This window comes from Suncus etruscus, chromosome 15 (genome assembly GCF_024139225.1).
Source record: "Suncus etruscus isolate mSunEtr1 chromosome 15, mSunEtr1.pri.cur, whole genome shotgun sequence".
Taxonomy (NCBI): Eukaryota; Metazoa; Chordata; class Mammalia; order Eulipotyphla; family Soricidae; genus Suncus; species Suncus etruscus.
In genome coordinates this window covers 80,446,424-80,470,930 of record NC_064862.1, presented here as the reverse complement: position 1 = coordinate 80,470,930, position 24,507 = coordinate 80,446,424, and the positions used below count along the sequence as shown (strand labels likewise).

The 24,507-nt window shown below is 52.6% G+C and overlaps 1 protein-coding gene across 1 annotated transcript; it reads right to left on the bottom strand.

Annotated features, from left to right (window-relative positions):
- Positions 1-24,507, bottom strand: ATCAY (ATCAY kinesin light chain interacting caytaxin). The gene is made up of 13 exons (XM_049788659.1): positions 24,246-24,507; positions 22,867-22,982; positions 13,890-13,948; positions 12,554-12,775; positions 11,582-11,767; positions 11,038-11,140; positions 9,691-9,822; positions 8,335-8,421; positions 7,283-7,381; positions 6,418-6,453; positions 4,755-4,841; positions 2,846-2,878; positions 1-1,086 (listed from the first exon to the last, which is right to left on the bottom strand). The coding sequence occupies exons 2-13, from the start codon at positions 22,941-22,943 to the stop codon at positions 1,077-1,079; spliced, it is 1,131 nt and encodes a 376-aa protein (XP_049644616.1). The 5' UTR covers positions 22,944-22,982; positions 24,246-24,507; the 3' UTR covers positions 1-1,076.

The window sequence follows — 24,507 nt, the reverse complement described above, 5'->3', positions numbered from 1 at the left end:
TGGGTTGCCAGGTACCTGTTCCCTGCCCAGCCCAAGAACATACACTGAGGCCCAGAACCTCAGTCTCTACAACTCCAGGCTGGGGACACTCACCAAGGACCTGAAGAGTCTGCTAGACTTTCCCTTAGATCTGGAGCAACATATTCAGGAATGGACTTTACATGCCTCCAGCAACAGGCAACTCGCTCCCAGCTGGCCAGTGTCTGAACCCTCGCTGGGAAAGCATCTCTTCCCTCAAAGGGGAACCCGCCTCCTGTGCCTGCAGCACGGGGGGCTCTCAGTCCCAATGACCATCCACTCAGTGGTACAGGCCCCCACACCTCTACAGAATGTCCAGGAAAAGTCTGTTTCAGAGTCAGTTTCTCAAGCTCACTGTGGGGGGAAGAGGAGGTGTTGGGGGTGGGCTGGGGTAAGTGGGAGAAGACAGACAGAGGTTTGACTCTGACTGCCTGGCCGGTATGTGCCCAAAGAATGATCTAGAATGAGGGTGGAGGCTGGTTTCACAGCTGCCAACAAGACTGACAGGCAGCACACGACAATTGTGCTGTGGACCCGACACTCTGAGAGGGGTTAGGAGAGATGGTGGCGCCATGGGGGGCATCCTGGCTAGATGCCCAGGACACCCTGCTGGGGGCAAAGGCACAACAAACAAACAAACAAACCCAGAGCCTGCCAGAGAGTGAGCAGGCATCTACAGAGGGGAGAGAAGAGTGACAGACCAGGGCTTTGTGCAGTGGGGTGGAGAATCTCAGATCTCGGAGGGGGGGAGGGGGCAGGAGCCAGGCAGGGTCTCCAGTGACAGGGGCACCCTGTCAAAGGGCACCACTTTGCTCTTGCTCTTTTTTGCCACCATCTCAGAAGGACTGAGGGCTGGGGGCCGGCCCCTTTCTGGAATGCTGTAGTTCAGCTGTTTTCATTTGCAAATGACTAGAAAGACTGATGGGTTTCAGAGGTGGATGGAGGAGACGGGACCCTCTAACAGGGATGAGGCAGGGGTGAGATCTGGGATTGCGGGGCATCTCGGAGGTTTCTTGGTGTCTGAATTCTTCTTTCATGTTTTCCTGTCTCAGGTTACCTTAGGACATGCTGGAGAGGGAAAAAAACACAGGACACATTATTTAGATGGTTTTTAAGTGGGAAATGCTATTCCATGCATGTGTGTGGTCTGAAAGAATCATCTAGCTTGACTCTGCGAAGCCCTCAATACTTAGAAGAGTCCCTCACTTCAGCACCTGCCTCCCCATTACCTGAGGGGGTCTAAAGGTTATGTCCCTTGGTATTCCAGCAAAGCAAGCTTGATAGCTTGTGGTCTCAACCAACTGAACGGGAAATTCAATTTTCCAACTGTACATTGTCCATCCATCACCATCCATCCTTCTAACATCATGCATCTATCTCTCTCTTGATCAACACCCATGGTTCCATCTATATACCTATCCATTGTTCTACCCATAATCATTATCCATCCTTCTATCCAACATTACCATCCATCCTTTATCATCATTATCCATCCATCCATTGATTCATCCATTCATCCACCCATCCTTCTTTACACCCGCTCATCCTCCACTTTCCCTCTCCACCCTTCAATCACACACACACACACACACACACACACACACACACACACACACCACCTCCTGGTATATCTTTACTAGTACTGCATATGTGTATTTAATCTTTCTCTTGGGGCTCCTCTGTTCTGCTCTTTGCTTTATCTGAGCTTTTCATCCAGATGAATGATTTCCTTGTACTTTGCCTCTGTGAGTGTCAACTCATCTATCTACAGAAGGCACAAGTCGAGATGGTCATTTCAGAACTGTGCAGACAGCTGGACTGAGTTTAGTATCTGGTGAAGGGGTATACTAGTTAAAGACCTTTCTTGTTTGAAAGCTACACCCAGCAATGCTCAGAAGTTACTCCTGACTGCGTGCTCAGATATTACTTCTTGTAGGGCTTGGGGGATCCTATGAGATGCCATTGTCAGAATCCCAGTCTGGTGTGTGCTGGGCAAAAGCTCTCCCCACTGCCCTATTGCCCTATAGCTCCTGATGGCCATTTTTCAAGGTCCTTTATCAAGCCTGAAGCTTCCTAGGTCACAAGGCTAGAGTGCAGGCATGTAACATCCATACTGGGGCATGAACCTTGCATCTTTCCAAGAGTCCCCTCTGACCCTTTGGGGTGACCTGCATGGTACATGTCTGATTTCTGGAACCCTGGGTCACAGTACAAGGTCTATGGGTCTACAATAATGGTATGAAGGGCGGTTGTTGACCCACAGAACAGCACCGTGGTGTGTGATAATCCTGGAGATGCAGGAGGTGATGATCAGCCCTATCATGTGCCCATGTGAAGAATGCCCTGGCAAATAATATCACATGAAGACCAGGTGGGCATCCTGTGTGGGAACACTGCATATGCCATTGTTCTGTAGTGACAACAGTGATGGAAAAGGAGCATCTGGGACTCCCTCCGGGTATCCTCAGGCTCCAGACTGGCCATTTAACCAGACTGTTCATTCCCATCCACCTCCATTCCTTCCCCCAGTGCCCTTGCTAAACCCTGCAACAGAGAGCAGTGTTGGGGGGGCGGCATTTTCCCCATTCAGAACATGGCAGGGACTCAGGGATAACCCTCACTGCTGGGTATATGGGGCCTGGGTGGAGGTGGAGGGTCCATGTTTGGAGCTATATGTGGCTCAGCTCTCAAGAGACCCCTGAGGCCAGGCAGAAGGTCCCACTGCCAGTTTTGATGCCTGAGACCCCCTAGACCATCTAGGAACCATCGGGGCAGCTCAGACCTGAGAATTGAGGCCCACCACACCTGATCTGCTTAACAAACCCACCTCGTTTCTGCCTCTTCTGAAGCCGGGACTGACCTGGAAGAGAATGAAGGAATCAATATGATCTAGGGGTAACCAGGAAACTGGCTGGGAGCTCACCAGGAGCTCTACCCTACCCTGGGACTCCATAAAGGACACCAGCCAGAACCTTCCTGCCAGGACCCAGTCATGTTGGAACACATCCCTTGCACATCAGAATGTGGCACCCAGGACCTGGGAGAGAGCTGGACCAGTATGTTGTGGAGCCGGGCTGCTCTAGCTGCCAGGACACACATCTGGAGCCCATTAATGTACATATGCACCTAAGAAAATAAGAGCAAGAGGAAGTAAGCCAATGTGACTGTTTCTGAAGTTCTGGGGAGAAAGAAGGTTCTGAAGCCAAAGAAATATGGTGGCCAAGTGATCCCTGGTAAGCACACAGCGCTCCAGGAAAGACTTCCACAATGCACCTTACATGCATTTCACATCCATTGTCTATTTTAACAAAAAGAAGGTGGATATAAAGAGGTCTCTTAAATCTCTCCATCTGTCTTTCCCAGCACTGAACATAGGAAGGTAACACAAGGGACATACAGTCACTTTGGTTTGGTTGGTCTGGAGTCACACCTAGCAATGCTCAGGGATTACTCCTGCCTCTAAGCTCAGGAATCTCTCCTTTGGGGGTGGGGAGCCACATCCAGCAGCACTCGGGGGTCACTCCTGGCTCTGCACTAAGAAATCACTCCTGGCAGGCTCAGAAGATCATATGGGAAGCTGAGAATTGAACCTGGGTCTGTCAGATTGGCCATATGCAAGGCAAACAGCTTACCACTGTGCTATTGCTCCAGCCCCAGGAATCTCTCTTGATGTTGTTTCTGATTCCACATGGGATGCCAGGGATTGAACCCAGATTGGCCACATACAAGGCCACTGTGCTCTTGCTCTGATTCTAACAGGTCACTTTAAGAATCACTCAACACATTTTGCTTTGCATGCAGAAGGACAGTGGTTTGAATCCTGGCATCCCATATGGCCCCCCCAGCCTGCCAGGAGCAATTTCTGAGTGTAGAACCAGGAGTAATCCCTGAGCACTGCCAGGTGTGACAAAAAAAAAAAAAAGAAAGAAAGAAATCATTCAACACAGTTTCCTCCCCCTGCTTCCACCAATACTGAAAATGTTAGAAATGGAAGCCAGAGCTAGCACAATTTGGAGGGCTCTGGCCTTGCACATGGCTGACCCGGGTTTAATCCTTAGTATTCCACAGGGTCCCCAAAGCAAACAACTCTGTATAGGCATGGAAAGATATCTATCAATACATCTAAAACTTTTGCTCCTGGTTCTCAATCTGGTACAGGAAAGTACAGATGCTAGGTGAGTGATCTTTCCTCAAATGGAGGGTGAGGCATGGCTCCGTAGTAGAATGTGGGCCTCGTGGGCCTGATGTCCCAGGTTCGATCCCTAGCCTCTGCACCTTTCTCAGTCTTGTGCTTGCTGCTGTTTGACAGGAGTGAGTTGACCCCTGGCCCATGGTACTATCCTCAGATCACCACATTCTCCTTCCTTTCATTTTATAGGGGTCATTGGGGCCAAACCTGGTGATACTCAGAGGCTATGTCATGCAAGGGATGGTGCCTGAACCAGGTCCCTGCTCTGTCACCAAGCACAACCCTATCCTACCCTGCTCTCTGCCATTGATGGACTTGGGTTTGTTTGTTTGTTTGTTTGTTTTGAGTTTTCCGGGTTTTTGCCACATCCGGTGGCACTCAGGGGTTATTCCCGGCTCTTCGCTCAGAAATCACTCCTGGCAAGCTCAGAGGACCATTTGGGATGTTGGGAATCAAAACCAGGTCGGCCGTGTGCAAGGAAAACTCTCTCCCTGCTATGCAATCACTCTGGCTCTGCCATTGGTGGACTTTTACAGTAAGGGCTTACCCATTGTGGTCTTCTGCTGCCACCACCGCTGACTCTGGCTCCTCTTCTTCACACCTGGGCAGGCCAAAGTCTGGCTGTGGTCGTACACTGTGGACAAGAAGGCAGTTGAGGATGAAGAAACAGCAGGAGAGTGCTGGCACAGTAGAGAGGATGCTGACCTTGGATGAGGTCCAGTCAAGTTTCATTTTTGGCACCTTATAGGGTCCCCTGAGCACTACCAGGGGTGATCCCTGAGTGCACAGCCAAGAGTAATCCCTGAGCACCACCACCAGATGTAAACCAAAAACCAAAAAAACATAAAAGGTAGCAAAAACCTGAGGTCTTGCCCTCAGCACAACTCAGCCCCTTTCAAGGTAGAATGAAGAGAATCTGGGGTCTGGGGGTTATTGGGGGGACACTTGAAGGATGTCTGAGCCTGGATAAGATCAAAAAGTATGACTGATTCCCTTGGCTCAATTTCCAATAAATGCAAATTCCTCCAGTGGGCAGAAGCATTTCTGATTTTGGGGGGGTTTAAGGTTGGGGGTTTGGTGCCCTGCCCTCTGGCTAGCTATGATGGGCTGTGTCCTTCTGTGTCCCTGGGCTGAAAGCCAGAAGCAAGCATGACAGAGCCAGAGACACAGATGGGGATGGAGACACAGGGAGACACAGCCGGAAAGACATAAACACAGGAGAAAGTGAACAGAGAAAGGAAAGGTGGAAGGAAGGAGAGAAAAAGCCGAAGTGATAGGATAACAGGGAGGGCACTGGCCTTGCCCATGGCTGACCCAGATTTGATCCCGGGCATCCCTTAAGGTCCCCTGGACACTTGTCAGGAGTGATTCCTGAGCACAGAGCCAGAACTCAGCCCTGAGCATTGCCAGGTGTGGCCCAAAACCAAACGAAAGACAGAGAAGAGAAAGCAAAGAAGGAATGAGGAAGGAAAGAGGGAAATGGGAAACCTTCTTTGCCATGTGGAGAACCTTCTGGACCCAGGCTCTGATTCCATGTTCACCAAGGCTGGCAGAGAATGTAGCAGGGACACATGTTCTCCCACGAGAGTCCCAATTCTTTCTGGATTTGCTATGTAACTTGGGCAGGTGTCCTGCCCTCTCTGACACTCTTGGACTCCAAGATGTCATTAAAAATCCTCATCTTGGGGCCAGAGAGATAGCACAGCGGTAAGGTGTTTGCCTTAAACACAGCAGACCCAGAATGAATGGTAGTTTGAATCCCGGCATCCCATATAGTCCCCCAAACCTGCCAGGAGCAATTTCTGAGCATAGAGCCAGGAGTAACTCCTGAGCGCCGCTAGATGTGACCCAAAAAAAAAAATATATATATATATAATAAGGCTCAGGTGACCATCTAGTCTCCTGCACCCAAAAAAAAAAAATAGACATTGGCAAGGGAGCATTTCCTCCACAGAGGGTGCAAACAATGCCTGGTTCCCACCGCATCCTACATGGAGGCTATCCATAGTCTCTGTATTTCGGAAGATCACCCCTCTCCCCTTTCTCAAGAAGAACCCGCAGGGGCCTGGGTCTGACTGCAGAGCAGAACTGGGGTAAGGGGTGAACAAAGACCCTGCAGAGCTTAAGACTCTGGGCGCCCCCTTGTGGCTGAGGGCTCTATGGCCACTGGGGGACACATTGGATGGATGGGGTAGCGCTGCTGCACTCACCTCTCCCTCCTGGCTCTGAGTCGCTCCTGGTCAAACCTGCAAGAGAATGAATGGGTGAGGTGAGTAAGGAGCAGCTTCCCAGACTGCTAGGTTGCTGCCCGGGGCACCCACCGGGACTGAAGAAACTGGCTTCACGGCTGCAGAAAGGGACGCCATTTGAGAAAATGACCCAGGGGTATGTAATTGATTAGTCTCCCCTCTACTCCACCACACCACACCCTACAGGGCACTGCCCTCGCTGACCTCTTCCAGAGTTTGGTGGAGATATGACTCAGCCTGAGGCTTGGGGCAAATTCATCACCTGCACTGAACTGTCCTTAAAAGTTCCTAGAAGTTGGGGCCAGAGAGGTGTCGCAAGCAGTAGGGCATTTGCTTTGCACAGGGCTAACCTAGGACGGACTGTGGTTTAATCCCCCGGAGTCCCATATGGTCCCCCAAGCCAGGAACGATTTCTGAGCACATAGCCAGGAGTAACCCCTGAGTGTGGCCCAAAAACAAAAATAAATAAATAAATAAATAAATAAATAAATAAATAAATAAATAAATAAATAAAATAAAAAGTTCCTAGAATTTGCACAGGGGATGCCTGTCCCTCTATCAGTGGCCCACAGTTTGGGATATTTTGGGCCTCACGTGTTAGCCTGGATCACAACTAGTCACTAACAGAAAGCAGTCCTAAGTGGTGTGTTAATGAGTGGATGTGGCTGTGTGCCAATAAAACTTCATTGATACACACAAGTTAAAGGCCGATAGTGCTTTGAACCTTGCACTGAACTGCGCTGCTCTGTCTGCTGGCCCACGTAGCTGGTAGCTTGAGAGAGAGCTAGGGGCAGAGGTGGGCGCACACCCCAGCCCAGCCACTCACTGTAGCACACAGTCGGGGATCTGGACATGTTCCATGGGGATCAGCCGCTCGAGGTCTTCCAAGCTGTGTACGTACTGAATCTTGTTGATGAACTTGACGCTGGATAAACAGAAGGGCTTGTCTGAGATGCCTGCCTGGTGGGGGAGCAGCTGGGCAGCCTGGCCCCGTTCCAGGAACAGCAACCTTGGTGTCCTGCCTCACTCACTCATCCCACCTCGGCCTCTGTCACTGTGATGCAGTGACAGAATGACAGGGCAGGGGGATCACTTGCAAAACGAGGACCCTACTACACAGCTGTTAGGAAAATTGAAGTCATGAAATTTGCCTACACGTGGATGGACATGAAGACCATCATGCTGAGTGAAATAAGTCAGAGGGAGAGCGATATACATAGAATAGTCTCACGTATCTGTGGGATATAACTATACTAACAACTACTGTGACAATGATAGTGAGAGAGAGAAATAGAATACCTGTCCCAAAGACAAGCAGGGGGTCGGGGAGGAGAGAAATGGGGAACATTGGTGGCAGGAAAAAGTTACACTGATGAAGGGGAGTGTACATTTAATGACTGAAACTCAATTATGAACATTTTTGAAACAAGAGTTTAAATAAATTATAATTAAAAATTAATTAAATATTTTGTTAAAAGTCACCCTAATACCTCAGAGTCATGTTAGCCTGTAATCAGGCAAAAATAAAATCCTGGGGCTGGAGTGATGGTATAGCAGGAAGGGCACTTGCCCTTGCAGGAAGTTGACCTGAGTTTGACCTCTGCATCCACAGGGTCCCCCAGTTCCTGCCAGAACTGATCACTGAGTGCAGAACCAGGAGTAAGACCTGAGCACCTTTGGGTGTGACCCAAAAAGAAAAACAAAGAAAATAGGTACCAGGGGTGACTAAAGTACTGTGGGGTGGGGTATCCCAGATAATCTACTGCACTGAGAGACCCAGAAAATGCAGTGCGCTCAGACCCTCACATGAAACCAGCAGCCCGAGAGGAGTGCAGGAACCCCAAGCACTGAGTGGGAGGCCCAGGGGACATGGCACACCTGATGAAGGGCCGGGACACTGCCAGCACGGTGCGGATGAACCAGGACGGGTGTACGATGATCAAGGACTTGAGGTTTTTCCGCAACCTGCAAGGAAGCAGAGAGGCAGAGTTGGGGTTCAGGGGCAGCCGGGCAAAGTGTGGGGGCGGGTGCTGGGATCCCATCTGTCCATAGAGTGTCCAGAGTATAGGTAATTCAAGACCCCTTTCCTATCCCAAAGACCCCAAGTGGGCAGAGTGGGGCAAAAACCCAAGGCAAAGACAGCAAAGTAGTGAGGAGTGAGGAGTTCTTTGGGGATCTGGGAGGAGGAAGGCCAGTCCAAACACAAGAGCATATCCTGGGGGACCCTTGTAGGACCTCAGAGAAATCTCTGCAGATACAAGATTAGGGGGCTGATGTCTCCTGGACAGGTCTGGAGAAGAGTAGTTTCTGGAAAGGGGTAGTCTGGGACCCCGTGAACCAGCTGGTGTCACTGACATGGTGATGAAGGAGCACTTCAGACCACATGCATTTGAGGACTTCACTGTTTCAATTTTGGGCTATACCCAGTGGTACTCATGGCTGAGTCCTGGCTCTGCACTCTGAGATCACTCCTGGTGGGCTCAGGGGACCCTATGGAATGCTGGAGATTAAACCCAGGTTGGCTGTGTGCAAGGCAAATGTTCTCCCTGCTGTGCTATGGCTTTAACCCATACGTGACATGCAGTTTGACAATTTGGTTACGTGTGTGTACATGACTCAGAGTGCATGCATATGTGAGGGATCCTGAAGCCTGAGAATCTCACATACGCACACATACACTCACACACATATATACATTCACACAGACACACACAGTCACACTCCTGTCTCCTCTCTCCAGGAGGGACAGCAGACCCTTGCCCACTCCTGCCTAGTTTGGGGAGACTGAACTAACATCTCCCAGTTCTCTCTTCCATTTGCTCCTGAATTCTCTTGTGGGTGCTGTGGGTGGGGCACAGGTGAGATTGAGAAACCATGGGGTGCACTCAGCAGCATGGCGCAGGGTGCAAAGCTAGGGCTCAAACCCAGGGCCATGCACATGCCAACTCCATGTGCCATATCTGTGCCCACTTTTCACTGCAGCTGTGTCCATGTAGCCACTCCTGCAGGATGCCGTGGGGGTTCCTCAGGGGTACTTCACCCATGTCCATCAGCCAGGAAGTGGCAGGCCACCACAGCCTCCAGAAACAGGGCAGTGTGGTGGATTCTTTGGCAGAAAGTGGGCCAGGGTACCTTCATCTTGAACTGGAAATCACCCCAACACAGAGTCTGGGGACAGGGATCCTCATCTTGCCCCCTCCCCCAGACCATCAGTGCATCCACCCCACCCCACACCTCCTGTCAATCATCTGGTAGCACTTCTTTAGCCAGCCTAGGCCCGGCATCCTGCGGCGTGGTGTGGCCCCATTCAGGTATACGATCATGTAGTCCTCAGCCACAAGAAGCTCCAGGCTGCTGATGACGTACCTGGGACAGAACAGGGGTGCAGGGTTGAGAGCCCTGCACTCCAGAGCACAGCATCTGTGTCTTTGGACTCCATATCCCTGTCCCAGCCATGCAGAACACACATGTTCTGGGGTATGGAGTGATGCTCAGATCTGGGGATGATCCTTGGCTCTGAGATGATGCTCAGGGGTGCCAGGCCAGCTTTGCAGACTTGCCAAGGCAGCGGAGCTTAGGAAGCTGTTATGGAATCTGTCCAGGCTCCGTGAGTCCTGAGGCATGTTTGCTCAGGGCTGTGGAGGACATTTCCTGCCTAAGACAGCTGGGAACAGATGCCAACACATGTGACTCCCAGCACAGGTCAGATTGAGGATCCTCCTGCTACCTCTGCCCTTACAATTTGCAGGAAAACAAGCTCTTTCTCTGTCAGCCCAGACAGAGATAGTGTCACAGAAAACCGACCACCTTCCCTGTCCTTTGCTGGACAGGGTCATGCCAGATGGGAAACTTCCACTCGTGAGCATATCAGCCACACTGAGCCTTCACTGAGCCCCTCTGAATGCCTGCCTGGATCCCTAACCTAGGGCTGTGTGCCTGGGGAAGTGACTTTACCTCTCAGTAGGAAAATGGACCTGCCCCCACTGTTTCCAGTATAGTTTTCCCAACTACATTTTCTCATGGCTGCTCCAGGTCAGTGTCACCGAAATCACAGGGCTCATGCCTCTAGTGCTCGCCTTGCAAACATGAGGTCTCGAGTTTGACCCCCAGTGCAGTCCAGTTTTGGTAACCCCACTGCCCAAACCCGGAAGTCTCCCTATCTACCTGGTCCCCCCACTTTGTCCGAAATCTGCCTTGACTGTACTGGGCCATCTGAGACCCGCAGCAGCCCCAGGGTTCGTAGGGGGAGGCCATGGAGAGCATGGGTGAATACATACAGGCTCCCAGGTGTGCGTGAGCATGTGTGTAAACAATTGTACATGTGATAGGCAAACACAGACCCCACAGAGGTGTTTGTGAACACACAGAGACCCCATTTCCACTGCCATCATGTACTCAGGCACCAGGACACAACTCCCACCACCCAAGCCAGGACTGGATGGGGGAGGCAAAGAGGGGGCCAAAATGGAACAGGAAGCAGGGAAGAAGGCCGGGCCAGCCCTGTGAAGTAAGTCCTGTGATGGGAGGCGGGGCCTGGACTGGAGGCGGGGCCAGCCCTGTGACAGGAGGCGGGGCACTCACAGAAATAGATTCTCCATCACATAGTGGTAGTCAGGCGAGCTGCTGTCCGGGAGGAAGCAGGCAGCAAAGACGATGATGGCATTGAGGCCTTCCCCGTAGTACCCTGTGGACAGAGAGGATAGCAGAGAGGTGAAGCCTCATCTGAGCCCCACACTCTGAGTCCCTAAGGCAGTACCTCCTTTTATGGAGATAGGGTCACATGGTTGGCAGTGTTCAGCACTTACTCCTAGCTCTGTGCTCAGGGGTCACTTCTGGCAGTTCTGGGGACCACATAGGATGCCAGGATGGAACCCAGCTCTGCCAAGTGCAAGGCCAATGCCCTTCACACTGGACTGTCTGTGACCAGCACTAGATCTGACTGGGAGCAGCTCAGTTCGGCGGTCCACACCCCCAACATCTCTCTGCCATTGGGGGGGGGGTGCCAGCCACCCTCTGCAACACCTTGAGTGCCTGCTGCAGCACACATTCCTCCCATGCCCACCCATCAGAGACCTTCCCCCACGCAAAGAGAAGACTCTGGGTTTAATGGGCCCTGGGTCCTCACCACCATGGGTCACCACCCGCATGTAGGGCCGGATCATGTGCAGGTCGATCCTATGTTCCTGCTCCCCAATGATGACTGTCCGCCACAGCCGCCCATTGGCAGCGCTTCCATCCTCAGCCGCACCGTCCCCAAATAGATCTGCGCTGTCCCCTGGCATGTTCTTGGCAGCAGCCACGGGGGTGTCATCTGGAAAGAGGGGGGAGGGGGCAGGAAGACCTGGGTCCAGGTGGCCTCCCACAAGTGCTTGCATCACTGCAGTGGGTGCTGGGCCCAGCAAAGTAGGTCCCTATACTGCCCTAATGAATGGCGCCCAGGGGAGGAGAGGCAACTGGTAAATTCCATTTGTTGGGTCAGGGCCCCTCTTCCAGGCTAATCAGTCTGGAAAGCTGTAACCCTCACCCCGACATTGAGCCTGCTCAGACCTCAGTGCTGGACACGCCACACCCCTGGGTCCCCAACACCAGACAGCGCCTGGAGCAGCACTGAACACTCCCAGCTATGACATCCTCCCCCGCCCCCCCCCCAAAAAAAAAAGAATCAGATGTGGAGGCCGGAACAATAGTCCAGAGGGAATAGTGTTTGCTTTGCATGCGATCAACCCAGGTTCGATCCTTGGCATCTCATAGGATCCCCTGAGCATCGCCAGGATGCAGAACCAGGAGTCAGCCCTGAGCACCACTGGATGTGGTCCTCCCAAAAAGAAATAAAAAACAGATGTAAATGAGCACCCCCACCATTTCACAAGGAAAATGGAAGTGATGTTTCAGGAGTGGGGGATTCTGGGTGGTCTGTGCATTCTGGAGATGATGTTTAGCCACACAGAGCACAGATACCGCTCCATCACAGACTCTCAGAAGTCAGATAGAGCCTTGTGGGTGGGCTCTGACAAGGTCCTCAGAGAATAGAGGGTGGAGGGGACTGCTGGCGAGGCTGGCGAGTCAAGAGGGCTAGCAAGGCAGGAGAAGCTCCCACCTTCCCACTCCAGGTCATGGCCATTCCCCAGAAACTCAAGTGAGTCCGTCTCATCTGGGGTCTCGATGTCGTCCACATTGATGTCCAGGTCATCGGGGGTGTCCAGGAAGTCATCAGACAAGAGAGACCCCTCGCTCTGGTCCAGGGAGATGTTAATTTCGGGGGCCACCAGCGTCTTGCGTTTGCGGTGAGCTCCACTGAAGTTCAGTGTGTTAGGGGGTGCTGCAGGGAAAGAGGAAAACATAAAAAGCACCTGAGGTCCCTACCCGGATACCTCCCCAAGGTGCAACTATCCATGGTCCACAGTCCGGTCCACAGTCCAGTCCACAGTCCAGTCAGTCCACAGACCATGATCCATGGTCCATGGTCCAGTTCACAGACTATGTTCCACTGTTCACAGTTCAATTCACAGTCCACAGACCATGGTTCCGTCCACAGATCATAGACCATGGCCCACAATTCAGTCAATAGGCCATTTTTGAGTTCATGGACCACGGTTCAGCCCAGAGACCACAGTTCAGTCCACAGTCCAGTCCATAAACCATGCTCTAATCCATGGTTCTGTCCATGGACCATACGGTTTAGAGCCTTCAATCTAGCACCAAGGGGCCAGAACAACAGTGCAGCAGTGCATTTGCCTTGCACCAGGCTGACTTGAGTTCCATCTCCAGCATCCCCGAGCAGTGCCAGGAGTAATGCCGAAGCACAGAGCCAGAAATAACCCCTGAACACAGCTGGGTGTGTCCCCCTAAAATAATACATATTTGTATATTCAGCACTGAGCTCCTCACTTACCCAGGCCCTGGACCGCCCTTGTGGAGCTGTGCTATGTTCTGCCTCCTACACCAGAGTTTCCTAGGAGGGGCTCCCAGGGAGGAGTATAGTAAAGGTTGTAGGAATACCCCGAAACCAGAAAGAATCCCAGACCTTGCCCCCAGCTCTAAATGCTAGGGATATCACCACTGCCAAGAGGAACCCCCAACAACTGAGCTAGGATGCAGCCCCTGAGTACCATCAGGTATTCCCTGAAAACCCCAAAAAATGGTTGTTCATCCATAAGTAAGTGAATGGATTCCATTTTTGTTTGTCTGGGTTGATCTGTGTCACGGGGAGCTTCCCGCAGAGCTGCCTTCCTGCACACAGTGTCCTCATACATACACCCTAACTGAGCCCCTCCACACCCCACTACAGCCCCCTGCACTGAGCAGATGATGCATGAGAGGAACAGAGAAGTTGAGCAAGTGACTCAGGCCACACAGCCTCAAGGCCTCACTGTCCTGTGGTCCTAGGCAGTGCCTGACTCCCCGATAGTCCTCCCAAAACCTTGGAAACTTACAGGCCACATCTTCTCCTGGGCCACCAAGCGAATCCACCTCTGCATCTTCTGGGAGGGGCCTATGGGTCCAGCCAGGCGCAGACACCAGCCATCAGGAGCCCCGAATTCAGCCGGAAGCAAGAGGGGTTCAGAGAAAATAACCACAAAACCTCATTAGCTCCAGGGAATCTTTGAGCCAGTTCCTGTTTGTAATGCAGAAACTCACAATCACATGGGATCAGAAAATGGGGAGGGCACCTGCCTTGCAAATTACAGACCTGGGTTCGATCCCCAGCACCACATAGGGTCCTCTAAGCCTACCTGGAGTGATACCTGAGCACAGAGCAAGGTACCCTGAGCATGCCAGGGGTGATTTCTGAGTGCAGAGCCAGGAGTAACCGCTGTGCACTGCTGGGTGTGCCCCCCCCAAAAAAAAAACCACCCTGAGTATCACTAGGTGTGGTCAAAAATAAATAAATAAATAAATAAATAAATAAATAAATAAATAAATAAATAAAAGAGGAAAAGAGAAAAATCACCGATATCATGGCCTAAGCCTCCCTTCTGGTTCCATAAACTTTAATCCTTCCTCCTCTTTATTTTTGGGAAGGTGAAAGCTGAACCCCAGAGGAATTGAGGTGGCTGTTTGATATCAGAGAGGGGGCCACACCCCCTTCCTCATGGGCTCAGCAACAGAACTCACTCCCATGAATCACTGGGAAATGCAGCCAGGCTAACCCAGGGTCCGAGCAAGGTACCAAACAGGGAACGGGTTGTGACCTGAGACAATGATCACAAGGTTGCAGGAATAGCATAGCAGGAAGGGCGCTTTTCTCTCATAAGGGGCAGACCCAGGTTCAATGTCTGGCACCATAAATAGTCCCCTGAGCCTGTCAGGAATGAATCATTGGAAATGCCGGGTGTGGCTCACCCCAAAAAAATTCCTGTGATGGGGATAGAAAGATAACACAGTGAAAAGGCACTTGCCTTGCGTGTAGCTATTCAGATTCGATCCCCAGCATCCCAAAGGGTCCCCTGAGCACTGCCAGGAGTTACTCCTGTGCACCAAACTCAGAGTAAACCTGGAGCATCACCAGGTGTGGCCCCCACCCTCACCCAAAAAAAGTGCCTGGGAGTGTAAGGGAACCTGGGAACACAAGTGGAGGGAAGTTGGCTCTGGTGGAGGAAATGATGCTACAACACTGGACGCACACACCCCCATCTGGGTGCCCGTGGGCCATAAATATCCCATGTGGATGAGCAGAAACCCAGGACCCTCAGAGAGAACCAGACACCTGAGCCCTCTCAGAGGGCTCTCATGTGTGGGAACAAACAGGAAATAGGTGTCAGGGGAAGGGAGGAGAGAGGGGAATGATTTGGACCCAGCAAAGCAGCTGTTTCTAAACAGAGACCACTTTCCACAAGTCATTTCCCAAAATGGGGTCTCTTCCTCCCTCGTCTGGAGTGAAGAAAGTCAGAGGTGGGAGGCAGGAGCAACAGCAGAGCAGGGATAGCACTTGCCTTGCACACGGCCAACCTGGGATTAGACCCCCGCCATCCCATATGATCCCCCAAGATTTCCAGAAGTGATTTTTTTTTTTTTTTGGTTTTTTGAGACACACCTGGAAGCTCTCAAGGGTTACTCCAGGCTCTATGCTCAGAAATCGCTCCAGGCAGGCTCAGGCAACCATATGGAATGCCGGGATTTGAACCACTGTCCTTCTGCATGCAAGGCAAATGCCCTACCTCCATGCTATCTCTCCAGTCCCCCATAAGTGAATTTTGAGCACTGCTGGATGTGGTCCAAAAATCCCCAAAAGTTTGAGGTTTTGCAGGAGTGCTCCCCTTTATCCAAATTGGGCCCTGTCCCTCTTCTGGAGCTGCCATCACTCATCCCTGCACCCACAGCTGAGTTGTCTGGGGGCTCATGTCTAAGACAGGAAACTTGCTGCCAACTTCCACCTCAGCCTAAACCAGGGACCCCAGCGGTCCTGGAAGAAGGTTGAGCTCCTCCCCTGACTGCAAGATGAAGACATTTGGTGGAGAGACAGTTCAGCAGGCAGGAGTACACGTACCCCGGGCCCGGAGATATAGCACAGCGGTGTTTGCCTTGCAAGCAGCTGATCCAGGACCTAAGGTGGTTGGTTCAAATCCCGGTGTCCCATATGGTCCCCCGTGCCTGCCAGGAGCTATTTCTGAGCAGACAGCCAGGAGTAACCCCTGAGCACCACCGGGTGTGGCCCAAAAACCAAAAAAAAAAAAAGAGTACACGTACCCCATCAGGGCCTCCACCCCCCAACAGTGCCCTCTGGTGTGAGAACCGCTGACTGCTTCTGTTCTTGGGGTTCCCTCAGCACTGCTCAAAGGCCTCAGGACAAAAACAATTTAATTAAATGAACAAGGTCATTCCCAGGGTGAGGGCGGGCTCAGGACACAGCTCTTGCAGCATGAGAGGCTAGATTCTATTTTAGGTACCACAGGTGCATACATGCTCGCGCGCGCGCGCGCGCACACACACACACAACTAATTGGGAGGGAAGCTGGGTCACACCAGGCACTGCTCATGGTGACTTTGCACTTAGGGATCACTCCTGAATGGGGTTCAGGGAACCATATGTGGTGCCACAGTACTGTAACAGTACTCATCCCTGAGTACTACAGGATGTGATCACCCACTCAAAAAAAAAAAAAAAAAAAAAGGGGCCGGGCGGTGGCGCTGGAGGTAAGGTGCCTGCCTTACCTGCGCTAGCCTAGGAGACGGACCGCGGTTCGATCCCCCGGCGTCCCATATGGTCCCCCAAGCCAGGAGCGACTTCTGAGCGCATAGCCAGGAGTAACCCCTGAGCGTCACCGGGTGTGGCCCAAAAACCAAAAAAAAAAAAAAAAAAAAAAAAAAAAAAAAAAAAAAAAAAAAAAAAAGACAAACAGAGCAAGTGAAAATACAAAGAAATGAGATAATACAGGAGAGGGGGTATGGACAAAAGGACAGCAAGGAGGGCACTCGATTTTCCAACCCAGGTTCGATCCCAGGTGTCCCATAGAGTCCCCCTAGCCTGCTTGGGGTGATCCCTGAGCACAGAGAATCCCAGTTCCAGCATTTTGTACGAAGGGGGTTCAGAAAGCACCCTCATTTATTATGGGATGAGGGAACAAAGTCAAAGGCCAGCAGCCGAGAAAGAAAAGAAACCAACAGAGACTGGATAGAGAGATGTTCAAAGTAAATTGGGGGGAATGGTTTGGGCCACACACCCAGCAGTGCTCAGGGTTGACTCCTAGCTCTGCACTCAGGAATCACTTCTGGCAGTGATCGGGGGACCCTATAGGGTGCTGGGGATTGAGCCCAAGTTAGTTATGTGCAAGGTCAGCTGTGCTTTCACTCCAGCCCTGCCTGAAAAAGGTTTATTTTCTGCAGGAAGTTCTTGAAATGCAGATAGATAGTGCTTAAGTCAAACAGTTGTTTAAAGTCAGAAGCATCCCTGAGTCATTCTTGTTCAAGGGCTGCAGAGAGAGCTCTGGGAGGCTCAGGTAGATGCTAGGGCAGGACCTCAGATTGGTAACAGCACCACCAGAAATGGCCCACAATATTAAACTGGGAGCACCCAAATACTGAGGGCTGGAACCCTCTAATAAAAATGTCTTGGGGTGGGGCTGGAGAGGTAGCATGGAGGTAAGACATTTGCCTTGCATGCAGAAAGTCGGTGGTTCAAATCCCGGCATCCCATTTGGTCCCCTAAGCCTGCCAGGAGTGATTTCTGAGTGTAGAGCAAGGGGTAACCCCTGAGCGATGACGGGTGACATCCAAAAACAAAAAAAAAAAGGTCTTTGGGGAGGGGCTGCAGTGGTGACACAAGCAGTAGGGTGTTTGCCTTGCACACACTAAACTAGGATGAACTGCGGTTCGATCCCCTGGCATCCTCTATGGTCCTCCAAGCCAGGAGCTATTTCTGAGTGCATAGCCAGGAGTAACCCCTGAGCATCACTGGGTGTGGCCCAAAAACCAAAAACAAAAAGTCTTTGGAGAACTAGATAGTGCAGCAGGAAGAGCACTTGCCTTGCAAGTGGCCAATTCCAATTCGATCTCCAGCACCCCAGAGGGTTCCCTGAGCATCACCAGGAGTGATCCCTGAGTACAGAGACTAGGTAGGTGAGTGTGGCCCCCAAACAAGAAAACAAAACAAACATTTTTTAGGGTAGAAGAAATGCCTGCCCCAGCTCCACAGGTCTCCTGTGCACAGAGAAAGAATTAAAACACCAGGGGCTCTGAGCACAGAGCCAAGAATAAACCATGAGCACCACCAGATGAGGGTGTTGCCACCAGAAGAAGAAGAAGAAGAAGAAGAAGAAGAAGAAGAAGAAGAAGAAGAAGAAGAAGAAGAAGAAGAAGAAGAAGAAGAAGAAGAAGAAGAGGAGGAGGAGGAGGAGGAGGGGAGGAGAAGAAGAAGAAGAAGAAGAAGAAGAAGAAGAAGAAGAAGAGGAGGAGGAGGAGGAGGAGGAGGAGGGGAGGAGGAGAAGAAGAAGAAGAGGAGGAGGAGGAGAGGAGGAGAAGAAGAAGAGGAGGAGGAAGAGGAGGGGAGGAGGAGGAGGAGGAGGAGGAGAAGAAGAAGAAGAAGAAGAAGAAGAAGAAGAAGAAGAAGAAGAAGAAGAAGAAGAAGAAGAAGAAGAAGAAGAAGAAGAATTAGACCCTTGGCATCATCAGGTATGCCTCTTCTCCACCCCCAAAAAAAATGCCAGGAAAATTTTTTAAATCACTCAAAAATTTCTTTTGCTTTATGGGCCACATCTGGTAGCACTAAGGGCTTACTCCTGGCTCTGTGCTCAGGAATCATTCCTGGCAGGGCTTGGTGGACCTTATGGGATATTGGGGATCGAACCTGGTGGTCCATGTGCAAGGCAAGCATCCCAACCCACTGTGCTATCATCATTCCGGCCTATAATGGAAATTTTCATTTAAGCAGGAGTGTATTCTCTCAGTCCTGTCCGGAAGCATTACAAAACAGATGAAGCAGAAACACATGCAAAAAAAATGGAGGTGCTATTTGCGTGTGCCCGGAAGTCTGGGAATTCACTGCGTACTGATGAAGCTTAAGGGCGCAGCAAAGAAAGAAAAGAAAAGAAGCAATGAATGGACTCTTTTGCAGCTGTTGAGGATGGTTCCACATCTGCAGGACTGTGTGGAGAGGCGGGGGTGGGGCTGCAGCGATGTGTCCCTGAGCCATGGTGGAAGGACTAACTTTTGAGAGGAGGATTTGGGGCTACCTGTAAATTTCTGGACCTCACCCATGCTTCCACTCATTCATCAGGGCCAGTCACTGTCCCGCACTGTCACACCTTTGATGCACCTCTAGGTCTAAGATGAAGTCAGGACCATAGACAGTGCCCACCACCCCCACTGGCTCTGTCCCCAAAGGCCCTTAGAAAACTGAGTCCCTCCTTAACCATTGGAAATTCGTCTACAAAGGCCAAATTTCCCCAGCTCTGAGGGGGGGCTTCATACCATGGAGTTTAGGAGGCAGAGATGTGAGTAGATCTGATCTCATAAATCTGGGGGCTAATGGGAGAGGCCAGTGAGATGGTTCCAAGGGCTGGAGCTCCGACATTGTCTGTGGGTGCCCCAATCTCCATCCTGGCCTCACAGAATCCCCCTGCACTGCCAGAAACAACTCTGGTGTGGCATTGAGCCTAGAACAACCCCCAGTATCCTCGTATAACCCCCCCAACTGAAATATCAATGAATTAGAAAGAGGAAGAGAGAGCTGAGAAGAATCTGAGGGGCTAGGGGTGCAGAACTCCCCCCCCAGCAATAGAGGATTTAGACCCCTAGACTTGTCCCAGCACTGAACGCTTTAACCCCAAACTCCCACTCAGCACTAAATGGCTTAACCCCCAGCCCCTCCCAGCACTGCACAATTTAACCCTTATACCTCACAACACTGCAAGGTTTAACCCCCATGTTCCCCCAGCACTGCATTATTTAACCCTTAGAATCCCTGGCACTGCAGAGTAAAACCCCCAGACCTCACAGTATTGCAGAGTTAAACCCTCACACTCCCTAGCACTACCCACATTGACCCCCCAAGCACCAAGACAAGGAACTCCCAGAATTTACCAGATGCGGCCCAAAACTAAAAAATTACTGAATACAGTGACAATGTGGGAGAAGAAGGAGATGGAGAGAGCCCAGAGAGAAAGACAGAAATGGGGTCATGGACACCCACTATGCACCCCAGCCTTTAGCCTGGCAGCAGGGAGAACTTTGGGGATAGGCTTAACCTCAGAAAATTAGGATGGGGAGATGCAGAGGTGGCAGCTGAGGCCTGGGCAGGCTTCCAGGGCGCCCTCACATCCTGCTAATCTCAGCCCGCGTCAACCTGGGGAGGGACCCGTGTCGCCCCGCAGAAACCTGGACTGCAAACAGGTGCTCAGGAGGTGATTCAGGCTACTGAGCACCAGGGGGCGCCCCAGGTTCAAGCCGCCCAAACCCTGCTCGCTGCAACCCAAAAGTCATAAATGGGGTGGGAGGCAGCTATGCTTTGTAATACTCGGTTTACTTCTAGTTCTGCTCTTAGGGATCATTTCTGGAAGGGCTCAGAGGGTGGCTCCAGGGATTAAACCTGGGTCAGCCTCATGCAAGTGTCTTCCCCACTGTACTATCACTCTAGCCCCCAAACATCAAAAAATTTAAGATATTTAAAAGGGGGCCAGAAGGATAGCGCAATGGGCAGAGCATTTGCCTTCCATGCAGCCAACCTGGGTTCAATCCCTGGCATTCCATATGGTCCCCCGAGCTTGTCAGGAGGAATTCCTGAATGCAGAGCCAGAAGTAACTCCTAAGTGCCACTGGGTGTGGCCCAAAACCAATTAAAAACAGGCAAACAGGGATTGAGTTTATATGTACTAGGAGAGGAGAGAGAGAGAGAGAGAGTAGGGGAGAGAGTAAATGATACAACAGAGGAAGTAAAATGCTGTCAACTGGCTGGTGGCCTGAGGGATAGGACAGCAGGGAGGACATTGGCTTTGTGGTTTGATTCCCCAGCACCCCACAAGGTCCTGGAGCCCTATCAGGCCTTGATTTCTGAGCCACAGGACCAAGGGCAATCCTAAGCACCATCCTGGCATCCTGGCAAAACAAACAGCAACGCCTGTCACCATGTGCAGGGAGGTACTGGGGCACAGGATGTGTAGAGAGCCTGGGTGTAAGAGCCCCCCAGCCCCTGCCTAGCACAGAATGAATGGAGACAAGGTGGCAGCGTGCCAGAGCCTACGTAGAGCAGGAAGCAAAGACAACACTCCGGAATCAGCAGCAGCAGCAGGCGGGAGCCGTGGGCGCAGGGTTGGCACCCTGGCAACGCCCCCCAAGACACAGAGACGAAACAGAGAGAGAACAGAGCGCGGTGGCAGAGACAGGCGGGTCTATTGAGATGCAGCTGCACCCTCATCCAGTAGCATCAATTCTCAGGACAGAGGGACAGACCCTCTCTTGCTGGCTAGCTCGGCAGGGCTGGCTTCCCCAGCGCGTGCCAGGGAGAAAGAAGCCTGTGCTGCAGAAAAGGAGGGGCCGGGACCCCCAGCCCCATACCCAGCCCCCTCTGCAGCTGCGAGGAACTCACACGCGCAGCTGCTCTAGCCCCTTCTTTGTCTCCGCAGGACATGGAGGGGGATAGGTTCAAATAGGGTGAGAGCACTGCCCAGAGGGGCCATGAGAGAACCAGCCCCTGGCTTAGAGACACGAGTGTCCTGGTAGATTCTGCATACTACCTGGGCTCCTCCTGCAATTCTGTGCAAGACTGTTTGGAAGGGGCTGGCAATAGTACAACAGGGACTGTATACAGAAACCTTGCACTCAGAGAGCCAGGGTTTGATCCCCGGCATCCTATATGGTCCCCAGAGCCCCACCAAGGAATGATTCCTAAGCTCAAAGCCAGGAGTCGGCCCTGAGCACCACCATGTGTGACCCAAACATGAACAAACAAAAGGACTATTGGAGGAACATAAATGGCCTTGGGAGGAAAGTGGGGCCCTGAGAGGCTCAGCCCCCCCAATATCCAGCTCCCAAGTCCACTTTCTTTTGGTGACCATTTGCTCCCTATTAGAACTAGCAGGGGGGACAGAGAGAGTGCAGGCCTCAAACACAGTCCAGTGTGACCCCCAAACTCAGAAACCAACCAAGCCATGCATGCACCGAAAGCCCCTGGTTTTGTTTCCACACCAAGCTGAGCTTATTCCTAGAAAGGTGGGCTCTGCCCCTAAGGCCTTCAGAGCTTCTCCAAGGCCCAAAGGACAACAGAAAGGCCAGAGTGCACAGGGAACAGGGCTGGAGTCACAGGAGGGCGTGGGGGGCATTTAATGTGCATGCTGCCGCCCAGGTTCCATCCAGCAGCCCACACAGTCCCCCAAGCCCTGTCAGAAGTGGTCGCTGTGCACTGAGGGAGGAGTCAGCCCTGAGCTCCCTAAAACAGACACAGACAGTGCAGGGAACACCACTCCAGCTCTGCTGGATGGAGATCCAGCAGGACCAGAAGTAAACATCATATGGTGAGCAACCCTGAGCACCCCCAGGTATGTCCTGTGCTGGTTCCCTGGCACAGCACCCTAGAAATGCCCTGAACCCTACACCAGTCCACCCACCCGGCTGTAGTTTTGATTCAAGAAACTCCTGAAGGAGGGCCGGAATGATCGCACAACAGTAGTTTGCCTTGCACTCAGCCGACTGTTTCGATTCCTGGTATCCCCGAGTATATCAGGAGTGATTTCTAAGTGCAGAGCCAGAAGTAACCTCTGACCCCCGCCAGGTATGGCCCAAAAACCAAAAACAAAACAAAACAAAAACTCAAGGTTTTTATTGTGCTGTTTTGAATATAATAAAGAATTAATTATTTTTAAGAAAACTCCTGAAACACATTTCTTGGCCATAATAGGGCCCTGGGGTCCTTCAGGAGGACAGGCAAGGCAGGAAACAATGACCCTCCCTATGTGCTGGACAAAGGAGCCCTGGGCATACCTGGGGAGACCTTCGTCCTGCCACTCGTCCTTCACCTCCACATTCTCCATGCGGAGCGTCGCCTCGGTGGTCCCCATGGCAGCTGGAAGGAGGTGCCCAAGGCCCGGGGATGGGACCTGGAGGGGTGTCACAGACCGGAAGTCACCCGAGGAGCAGTGGTGAGGGTCCACTCAAGACACCCACATACAGCCCCTCAACTGTCCATGGGTCCCTTTCAGAGGAACAGGGGATGACCAGGTGAGGGGGGACCCACCTCCAGCCTCCCTATGCCTCCCCACAGCCCAGCCTGCTGCCCTCCTTGGGCCTCCCATTGCCATTTCTGCTAAAGTGTGAGTGACTGAATGATATGTGTGAGCCCCTTAAGTTTCCATCTGGGCAGGACAAACTGCGCAGCAGGGGCTACTTGTCTTGCAGGTGACAGACAAGGTTTGATCCTGGCACCCCATAGTTTCCTGCACCTGCCAGGAGTGATCTCTGCAGGGCTGAGGAGGAGGGTCAGTCTGCCCACTGCAGGGCAGAGTGAGGAGGGTCCATCTCTGTCCCCTGCAGGGCTGAACGGGGTGGGTCTGTCTCTGAACCCTGCAGGGCTGAGGCGAGAGGGTCCATCTCTGTCCTCAGCAGGGCAGAAGGGGGTGAGTCTATCTCTGTACCCTGCAGGGCTGAGCGGAGGTCCACTGCAGCCCAGAGAGTGGTGAGTCTGCATTGGGACCTGAGAGCCAGGCTGGGTGTCTCTAAGGCAGAGTTTCTGGCCAGACAAACACAGGGACCTGCCAGCTCAGGAAGAAGCTCAAGAACCTTCCCCATGGAGGGATTCTCTCTCCTCAACAGGACCCCATCCTCATTCCCTCGTCTTCCCCGTCCTCACCATCCCCCTGTCGTCATTCATTCATGATAGGCCCTGAGAGCAGGGCGGAGGCGAGGGGCGCGGCTCCCTGGAGGGGTACCGATTGGGATGGGGGAGAACTGGGGTGCCGTCACCGCCCACAACTCCTCCCCACACTGTCTGTGCGCAGCTCTGCCTGTGCGTTTTTCTTATCCCCGAAATGGGGTGCCCTGAACCCCCAGCGAAAAGACAACCCCCAAGCAATCCAGAGAGGCCCCTACCAGTGCGGGCCCCTAGTGGGGTTCGGGATGCTACGGGTTGCTCTGGGCCTTGCACTCCGGCCCTTGGGTCCAGACACTTGCTCCTAGCTGAAGGAGTCTGGGTGGGGACCCGCTATATAGCCAGCACCCCGTTCTCCGGCCCGGGGTGAGCGCAGAGGCGGGCGTGGTCGGCCCGGGTATGCTCGAGATGCGGTTCCTGGAGAGTGGGCAGGACGGGAGGAGATCGGGGGGTGCGTGGGTCCTTGGGGGGCTGCGTCCAGCCGCGCGGGGCTCACCTGGGGGGCGGTGGCGGAGACTCACTGGCGTCCGCGGCCTGCGGTGGTCACGCGCGCCCGGAGCGGCGCATCCCCGGGCCCGGAGCGCGCGGAGCTGCGGGCCTGGCTCGGGGGACGCGCGTGGGGCCTCCGCGCGGGCGCCTCCTGCAAGGTCACCCCGGGCGGCCGGGAGGGCTCGGGGCCCGCTGCGGTGGTTCAGTGCGGGGGGACCTCCACCCTCCACCCTCCACCCTCCACCCTCCACCGGCCGCGCGCTCGGGGA